At 38.5% G+C, this 10,331-nt stretch overlaps 1 protein-coding gene across 3 annotated transcripts in view; it reads right to left on the minus strand.

The window, feature by feature from the left end:
- The window catches only part of PHF14 (PHD finger protein 14), a 299,910-nt gene extending 289,803 nt beyond the window's left edge, over window positions 1–10,107 (minus strand). For all 3 annotated transcript variants that reach the window (XM_084620028.1, XM_084620027.1, XM_084620029.1), the window contains exons 1-3: window positions 9,949–10,107; window positions 9,319–9,429; window positions 851–1,503 (exon numbers count right to left, since the gene is read on the minus strand). In XM_084620028.1, coding sequence (XP_084476154.1) covers window positions 851–1,503; window positions 9,319–9,429; window position 9,949 — 765 coding nt within the window. In that variant the 5' untranslated portion in view covers window positions 9,950–10,107. The remainder of the gene's footprint in view (window positions 1–850; window positions 1,504–9,318; window positions 9,430–9,948) is intronic.
- Between the last annotated feature and the right edge of the window lie 224 nt (window positions 10,108–10,331).

The following is a 10,331-nucleotide window of genomic DNA, read 5'->3' on the forward strand; positions in this document are numbered from 1 at the left end:
AGTTACACCCTATTGTATCAACACTATAATTACCTGCAAAAAGTTAAAACAATAGTCTTTACAGTGATTTTTTGAATTTTGCAACTATGATGTATTAAGTCAGCAATCTTAACAACCCAATACAGTACTAATACCCCTATTTAAGGGAACAGGAATTGTGTGGTAAAAGATTGCAATATCAGAAACGGAACACATTATTTGCATTCTGCAATCACATTGTAGTCAATACAATTAATTCTTACCCATGGTACTGTTTGGTTTTTTAAAAAAAGTTAGAGCAACACCAAAACTACAAACAGCTTGCTAAAGAAATATAACATTCATTCCAGCTGAGCCCACATCAGAGTAAATGTTCCTCTATTAAGAATTCTTGAACAGAGAATTTAATTTTTGCTTTCTATGTTTGCTGCAATGAGGAACTGGATCAAGAATATTTACTTTTTTTTTTTTTAATATATTTGTTAGGACGTGTCAAAGCTATTACGCGACTTTAGCGTTGGTTTCTGTTTAATAAGATACATGCTATAACAGAACTAAACTGTTCATTAGCAGAAGTTAGTTTGCACTATGGACCTACTTGCTATGAAGCTGATCCAAAGGCCATTGAAGCCAATGGAAAGACCCCCACTGATTTAAATGGGTGCTGATTTGCTTGGGCCATAAAGGCCAATTTATTTCACTTGCAGTACCCATACAGCATAGTTCTGTAGGTTTAATTATTCAAAAAAAACCCAATGTAAATAGGATTCCAGTCAATCAGTTTAACTTCAACGAGTAATTTAAAAAGAATAGCACTGCAGAGTACTTTCCATTTTTCAACAGACATATTATAGAAAGTTGGTTGCTCTACCTCATTACTCTTGCTTTGTGATAGAGCCAGGCTATCATTTGTCAGCTCCTCATCATCAGCACTATTCCTGCTAAGAACTTTATGTTTCTTTTTCTTGGATCCACCATCACTAGCAGTGCTGCTGTTATCCTCATTGCCTTCCTCATCATTGTCATCCTCATCACTACCACTTGCATCATCTTCATCCTCCTCATTATCTCCATCACTTCCCTCTTTCCGCAGAGCAGTTTTTCCCTTCTTCTTCCCAGCAGTAGGTCGCCAGTCGTTGTCATCCTCACTGTCATAATCATCCATATCATTTAGCTCTTCCATCGATACAAAATCCAGCAGAGGTCGGTTCCTACGCAAATTCCACTTTTTCGGTTCATTTGTTTGCTCATCAGCAGCAGCATCAGTTTCAGTTGCTTTTTCTTTCTCTTTTTTCTTTTTTGGCCTCTCATCTTCTTCCTCCTGTTCTTTTATTTCAGTCTTAATCACCTCCTTCTCTGTTGTAAGTATGGTTTCTCCAGCAGAAGTTTTGGGTTGCTGTTCTTCCTCTACTTTCATTTCTTCTGCCAATTCTTCCTCCAAGACATTCTCTTCTGATTCACTACAGGAACCTTCACCACTGTCCTTTGATGCATCTTCACTCCCACGACCACTTCCTTCAGAATCTGTTGAGCATATGAAAATTTAAAAAAAGTGTTCCAACACAAATGTACCCAAAAAACCCAAAAGCTGTTGAAGTAACAAGTTGTTAAAATTACAGAATGATGTATGTTCCTCCCTTATTAGGCATCCAACCTATGTTGCAGTTGGTGTCCAAATATCGTTACTGCAAGTAGTACTACTCAGAATCTGTTGAATGAGTGCATTTTGAAATGACAAAAAAAAAGTTAAAATATATTAAATGACACATAGTTAAATTCCTCTTTGCCTCACTGCTCATATTACCAACAGGCAGCAGTATGGGATAGATATAGTCGCCATTTGAATAAGTGAACTTGTTTTAAAATCTTAGTAGTTACCCTCTAAACCTTGAAAATGAAAGCTCAAGATAAAATAGATACTCAGTACAAAACACTCCATTTAAAGACCTTGGTTACAAAATGAAGCATTCAAAAGTCAAGAAGTGCCAAAGTTGAGTTTGCTCATATAAACTTAACTCTGCCACCTGGTATATATGCATAGTAAGAATTTTTAATTTCACCATCACTTACTATTTTTACCTTACAAGAGCTCTGCCTCATTCAGTGCACAGTTTGGACAATGGGCAAATCTGAACTGGGTGTCACCCCATTATCATTCTTCGGTTGCTGGTCCCTTGTCTCATTCACTACACATTGTCCAATTTGCACAATGGATAAGGCAGAGGTTCTGGACTTCTTTTTTCCTAGCAGAACTTCAGTCTCACTTATTTGTATATTGAATAGAGAATGAGGCAGAACATGTAAAAATGTAATTAAAGATTATTATGATGAATTTGCACAAAAAGGTTGAAAGATGCCTGGACACTTTCTGACTTGAATGTTTCTCTTAGTAATTAACATTATTTTACTAGTTTTCATTTGAAATATTTATTTATTCTTTGTTTTCCTTAAAATTGTCTTATTTGAAGCAATTTACTAGAAAACAGTAGAAAGTTCTGTTCTGCATGATACATGCACTCAATGAGGCAAGGGCTTCTGTGGTGTGCATATTATTCAATGAAGTAAGGATTGAGATTTTCCAGGTTGTTCAGATCTATCACCAAATTGTGCCGGTCATCTCCAAGAAGTGCCAATAAATAAATAAAGCTCTAACCACAACAAGTATCTTTTAAGCCACACATTATAGAGAACTACTTTACCGGCACCTAAAAAAAATGCCTCTGCCCTTAATCATCTTAATTACCAAGCAATAGCAACTAATGCATTGTATTAGTTACCAAAGAGCAATCCCTGCATACACCTTCATCGTCATATACACCCCAATAGACAGTGGAACTAGCACAGTGGAGACAGGATGCAGAGAGCCCCATACACACAGCACGTATCTAAGCCTTATGTGGATACATCTATGAATGCAAGGATGTGGTGCTAAAGAGTGACACCAGGTACTAAATTTCTTAAAGGACCCATTTCTTACAATAAATTTTAACTTCTAAATTAATTAACAAATTTTACTTTTAAGAGTAAAAGGCTTATGAACAAATGCCATGTCTTATGGTAAGCCAGTGAAAGTAGGCTCACAATAACAGGAGAGGAGTGCCTGGCACCATTTTGAAGCATTCCTTTAATTGTACACGCTCTTGATCCTACCAAGACTTATTCATATGCTTAAAGTTAAGCTCAGAGAAGAGTCTTTCCAGAATCTAAGTATAAGCATGCTGAGTGCACAGCAAGTGTCCTGAATTGAACATGTGGTGGGGGACGTGACCACCATGTACAACTTCAGATATCCTGAGTCCTTCCCTTAGGGAGACAACAGACCCCATGACTAGGGGCAAACAAGAGAGACTGTTACCACCAATACAGTATCACAAAGCCCCAGTGTCACAAAAGCAATTTTTTTTAAGTTAACTATGCTTTAGCTGATCAAGTCCCATGACCAAGGCTGTACTAAACTGTACCTGCACTTGATTATGAAAAATCACTTTATCAAAATTATTGCAAGAAAGTCAGTCAGAAAGTTAATCTTAGATAAATGTAGATATAACTGCACTAGGAAGTGGAGTCTTATCCTTTTATGTAGTTTTTTTTATTCTAAATATACTCTGATTAAAGCTTTTTTTTAATTAATCTTGTTATACTACTTAAAATAATGGCTCCACAACTAATTTTGACCTTTAAGAGTAAAAAACAAATGGTGATACTCATAGTTGAATAGCAACGCATCTGATTGCCAAAAAAAAAAAAAAAATGCAAGTAATGGGATACATTTTTTAAACTCTTCTCTGTACAATTTGTCAAATATTCTTTAAATTTGAAAAAATACATTGTTCATACAGCGATGGTCAACATAGCACTATCAGGAAGAAAAAAAAAAAAAGGTGTTTTTTTTTGTCAGAAAGCTTAATGGAACATTTCTAGTTCTTTCCAATCCTTTATTCTTGCAACTTGTCCTGGTTTCCATGTTCCCTGTCAGCTAACCACTATACTCAGTCTCAAGTCCAGTCACAAAACCTGAAAAAAGCAGTATGTGAACCAAATATCTCAGAGTAACTACAGTATACCATATGCCATTCCAATCATTTCACCTAATTACAAAAGGTAAATTCCTTTTTCTAAAAGGAAAGTTTTAAAATACCTTAAAGAACAATCAGCTACAAAAGCAGTCATTTTGGTGGTTTGATACAGGATAAGACAATTCTTCTCCAGTTTGAATGTATGAAAAAGAAGGCACTTTAAAATCATTGTAACTTACGTTCTATTAGCAGAGTCCTGGTTATCAGATAAAGCTAAACACCATAATTGTGCATATTGGATAGAATAGTGGCTGAATCAATCTTAAATACCAAAAAAGAATAGAATTGGTGTCTATTATGTAATGTTCCAAACATTTGATTTTAGACTTAATCTAATGTCAATTGTACTTGTAGCCATAATTTTTTGCACTTATTTGCATTGTATGAAAGTGTGACTAGGCATTTTAAAATATGAAGTATATGGCTCAGATCTTTAAATTAAAACACTGCTGTTAGCAGAAGAGACACAGTAATGTATGTAAAGACAAAGATCATCAGACAAAAGCATATAAGATATGACTGTACTGTTTAGAGGCAGTACTTTGTCATCCTATGCCTATGAGTGAGGCATTTAAGCAACTTTATCAAATGCAGGTGTGGATTTGGGAAGGTTACAAAAAAAGGGGTTGTGAATGATTGGCTTTCAGATACACAACTGGAGATTTCAGTTTACAGCATCTGACAAACTTACAGTGTGTCATGTCTAGTCAGCACAATGATGAAAAGCATCTCAGGACAACCCAGTTACTAACTATGTAGTAAGTGGGCATTCTTACCTCTGAGCCAGCACTCAGTAAGCGACCCAGCATCCAGCACAATGGCTATCTCTTTATTCATGTCTCTTCAGAGCCCAGCAGAATAAGGTACCGATTTTGATTAGGGTCTTTAGGTGTTATCATAATGTCAAGTGTTTATTAATAAATAATAATGGCAAGAAAAGCATCATGCAGCTTGTGGCATGACAGGAAATTTAAAAAAAAGTTAGAGTAAAAAGTTCTGAGCACTTTAACCCTGCTGTCATGTTTTTCAAAAATCCATCTTGCCTACTTAAAAATTCTCTTTATCGTTTCAACTGAAAACATTAATGTTCTTCACCGCACTTACTATGCGGCAATGCTGATGCAAATAGATGCAGAGTTCATCCTTCAAAAGTGACTACATATCCACATGGGCTGTAAAGTGCTTTGAGAGCTCTAGGCTAAAAAGGTGCTATACACACAAGTTATACAGGAAACAAATAGATACTCTAGTCCAAGCATCAAGAATCCTTAGGATGTATCTATTTAAAGTTAAAGAGAAGAGTACACTATAGTTGCTTTTCAAAGCAAACTCTCAAAGCACTGATCTTTATTGTGCACTGTTGGATTGCAAAACTTCAGTTGAAGACATGAAACTCCGCCTCATAGGGTACAAGGAAGCATCCCAAATCACAAACTTGAATGTTCTTTGTCTCTTGTAACTTTAAAAAGGAGCCAAACTAATTATTTTTTAAAAAATTATTCTAAAACTGAGACCATGTAATGCCAATCTTCAGCCAGGAATAAGTCTTTAAATTATTTGTAATAAATGAGTAATAAATACAGCTTTAACTATAATGATATTAAGGAGCACTACTAGAAATAGTATCTGAGAAAGTGTAAGGAAGTTACTTTATTCATTGAAAATAACCATGCAAATGCAACACTAAGGTTTAGAACTAGTGTCATGTCTACAATGGGGAAGTTTATGAATTCCAAAACCAGTGGGATCCTTAAAGTAGATAAGGCATCAGTTGCTTCCATCATTTTACCATTGTGTCGGCTACACTTGATGAAAAGCTTAAAAACAGGATTAACTGACACTGTTATAAAAATGGGTCTACCCATGGAAACCTTGTCCACACTAGGGTTACCACTGGAACTGGTGAGTAATTTGTTCCTTTATTTTGGAAGTTCCCTTATCACATACAAGACTTCAGAGGAATAGAATCCAGAAGATTTAGGAGTTAAAATATCTATTTTAAACAGTTGAGTTCAATCTTGCAAACCCTTGCTACAGCACATAGTTCCATTGATTTCAGTGTGACAATGAGCACGATTAAGGGTTTGCCGTATCTTAGCATCTCATACTACTACACAGGCTGTTAAGATCTATAACTTCACATACACAAATGCAACGTGGCTGAGTGAGGGGAACCCAACTTTTGAATTTCTTGACTTCAGTGCGTTTAAATCCTTATATTTGATGATTAACTTTTTTTTCTGTGGAACTTCTTAGGCTTTTACTAAAAATTTTAGTAATCTGAAATAGCTGTGTGCGTGTGTGTGTGTGAACAGTGATATAACCAAATACATGCGTTACTGCCTATTTGTTGAGTAGCCACACATACTGGCATTTATTTGAAAGCATAATCATATTGCACAATATAATAAGGTTATTCTCCATTTATTTTTAGTTACTTGGTCATCTACATTTGTAAGGAATCCATTCCAAACAAGAAGTTCAGCCACAGAATTCTAAATCCAAAGAGTACTTAGACTTAAAGACATATAGGCCCTGATCCTACAACATATTGTAGATAGACAGATCTCTGGATCCACATGGAGCAACACTGAATTCAATAGGGTACCACATGAACACAAGAATCTGCCCATGTCTTATGTATTGCAGAATCAACAATGTTGTAAACTGAAGGAAAATCTATCTTCAATCAATAATAGGGTATTATTTGTGAGGCAAACTCTGGACATGTTGCAGAGTTCTTTTACCCTTGTCGTTCAGTTCTTCCATCAAAAAAGTAACCAGGCCAAGTATAGCTTAAATATAAAATCATATATCAACCACATTCAGAACGGCACAGACCTGCTCTTTCAAGCATGCAATTATTGTCTAATTAGTATGAAACACAGGAAGCAAACATTTATATTGTACTAAAAACCAACACAAAAGGGATAGAAGCCACTGAAGAACTGACAAGCTTTTCCTCTCAAAACATTCAGAACTTTATTTCAAATACTTTTTTTCTTTTCAAAATTTCACAGAGTAAGCACTCCCAATTGAAGTTATACCAATTCTGAAGTTTTAAAGCAAAGCTATTTCAATGATCTGAACACAAAAAAAGGTCAAAGTATTTTAAGAGCAGAACAAGCAAACTTCTCTTATTGTTAGAGATCACAAACTGCTTTGGCTTCTATGTTGCATCTTGAGGGAATTCCCACTTACGCTCTTTAAAATTGGAGTAGAGATTTAAACATCTGTAAACTATTCAGGGCCCGGACTGAGTCTCCCTGTTTGTACAACACCCATAGGTTTAATGGACCTTTAATCCAAGTGGAGTCTTTAGGTTCCAATACAAAATAATAATTTAAGTAGGAAGTTTTACTTCTCATATTTAGTGAAAAAATAAATTCAGAATGTTATACAACATACTCCCATTTTTTATTTTCTCTCTCTACACCTCTTCCCCAGTCAACTCCTAGAACATTTTGATCTTCACACTACCCCTGTGTGTCCCATACTCCCTTTCCCAAGAACCTCACTTTTGCTATTACACCATTATAAATGCCACCTATGCTATTGCACTACAATAAAAGTGACTAGCCTGCCACTGGAAATTGACAATATAATTTGTTTCACTCAACTCCTTCCAGAGAGTTCTATCTGCAAGATGAAAAGCCCTTAATTCCAAAGAAGCTTAAAGTGAAAATTAACAAGATGCAGATCAGTTTCATTCTGATGCTGCTGCAATTCTCTCCTACAAGAAGACAATCCCCAGGGGAATCTTTAAAATTGGGACTAAAGTTGAGGAAGAGAGGCCAGTGGAAAAATAGAGCATACCTGCAATCCTGTATCAGTTTAAACACCTATGTTGGACAAGGAGCCATTAGGAATTACTAAATTTATTAATACGAGACAGTTTACCAAGAGATGTGGTAGAAATTACAAGTCACTAGGCTCAATGCATCTGAATTACTAGGTGAAGTTCTTTGGCCTGTGTTATGCAAGAGGTCAGACAGGTGGCCATAGGGCTTCCTTTAGGCCTTAAACCTCGTTTTATTTCTACATATGATTCTATGATCTGTATATAGCTAGTCTATTTATCTACATAGTCCTGCCACTTTTACCCTCTTCCTCCCACCTCCAGCCTCCATTTATTTATTACATCAGTTATTGTGTGGGGGCTTATTTTAGGCTTCAAGAGAGATTTCATGCAGGTACAAGGGTCTTTGAATATGGATTAGATGGCAGGAATAGGGCTTTAGACTGTAGATCTTTTGAGGCAGGGACTATATTATTCTGAGTTCATACAGATCCCAGCACTGATCTGATTGAGTCCTCTGGTGCTACTGTAATATAAATAAATAAATCTAAATTGTTTTTTTGTTCTCCTCCCAAGTTTTCTACTTTTTGGCAGGGACCAGGCTGGGGGGGGGGGGGGGGGCAGGCCATCCAGAAAAGATAATCTCTTGCTTTTGGGAACAAAGAGGTGCTGTGAAGGAAATGACTGCCTATCATTAATATGTTAGTCCAACATTATAAATAGGTAATTCCATAATGGTTTTTTGTTAGACAAAAGCCAGATCTAACTTACAGAGCTACAGCTGTACTGATGCAGTTGCACCACTACAGCGCATCTGGTGAAGACACTATGCCAAAGGGAGACAGCTCTCCTATCAGCATAAAAAAAACCCACCTCTGCAAACAGCAGAAACTATGTCATCAGGAGAAGCTCTTCCGCTATCATACACTGACAAGTTCATGTGCACAGTGCTAACCCATGTCACCCAGCAGGATGGTTTGTTCATACCCCTGAGCAACATAAGTTTTGCTGACAGAGGCTGTAGCGTAGACGTAGCCTAACTAGAAACTAGGAGCGACAACTAAAACACTTGTGCACAAAAAATACTTATTGTCCCTGCTGGTCCTTGTTTGATCTACAAGGGGAATGTTCTGAAAGCAACTAATGCTTAATTATCAGTTTGCAATCTATTTTTATTTTGGAAAAAATACTTTTTAAAGTTGTACCCTGGGTTAGGTATTTCACAGAGAGAAGGATTACAAATTAACCAGTAAGATTACTGGGCTTCAGCTCCCAACATTCCAACAGGTTTATATCCTCTACAGAAACACAATGTACAATTTCAATGTATAGCCTACTGATTGATCAGTGCCACTCCTTCTCCCATTCCAGATATGAGCTGCGAAACCAAAAGCCATAATCTCTCATAAAAATAATGGGAACAAAATATCATTTTGAACTGGGGAGATGAAGGGAAATGTTTACCTGAGGCATCTCCAACCTTAAAATCACTGTCATCTGAGCTATCATAATCTAAAGCTTCCAGCAGCGAAGCTGCCAAAGGCTTCACTTGTCTCCTCTTCGAACTGCGATCCACTATAGAAAGGAAAACATTTCATTATTAGAGAATAATAATGAAAAAACAACATTATATTAAGCATAAACCATATAGATTATACAGGGGCCGGTGGCAGGAACTGCCTATTTTGTACAGTTTAAAGCTCAGTCAGCACACAAACAACATCCTAGACAATAGCACCCACCGACAGCCAAGGATCTGAAATAGTCCTACAAGCGCAGGGAGGGAAGGGAAACATGATGCATAAAGGTTTGGGGTTAATACTTCTTTTGTGGGGCCATCCCCGGCCCCCAGGACCAGCTCCCCTCAGAAACGATAGCTCGTTAGTACTAACTGAGCAGTGGATACGGAGAGCAGCGGGGGGCAGGGAGGGGCTAAGGGGGGTGGCTATTGCCTCCCAGCCGGAGGTGTGGGGGGCAGGCAAGACCTCGCACCGTGGGGAGGGAAGGGGCGAGAGACGGACGCCCCTGCACCTGGGGGATGCCCAGTGCTAGCCCGGGGCGGGCAGTGCGGGGACTCCGGGGACAGTCACTTACTAAAGCCGGCGGCGGGACCAGGAAGCGAAGGGCGGGCTCGGGAGGCGGCGGCGGCAAGCGCCCCGGTCGCCTTCCCGCTCCTCGGCGCTGGCGGAGTCCGGGCCGGTAACCCAGACAATGGGCACAGCCGCAAGCCGCGACCCGGATGCAGATCCCGGCCACAGAGCAGGGCGGGCTTTGCGCCTACGGCTCGCCCCACTGAGCATGCGCAGCACGCCCGCACAGGCGCATTCGGGGAAAGTGAAGCTATTCAAGCGTCTACCCTTCCGCAGCCCGATAGCTCAGCTGGGACCTCTGTGCCTGCCCCGACCCCACAAGGGAGCAGGAGTGGGGTGAGGGGGATTTAGGGTTGGGTGTGTGTGCAGGCTGTGCGGGGGAATTGG

The sequence above is a fragment of the Lepidochelys olivacea genome (genome assembly GCF_965140295.1).
Source record: "Lepidochelys olivacea isolate rLepOli2 genome assembly, chromosome: 2".
NCBI lineage: Eukaryota > Metazoa > Chordata > Testudines > Cheloniidae > Lepidochelys > Lepidochelys olivacea.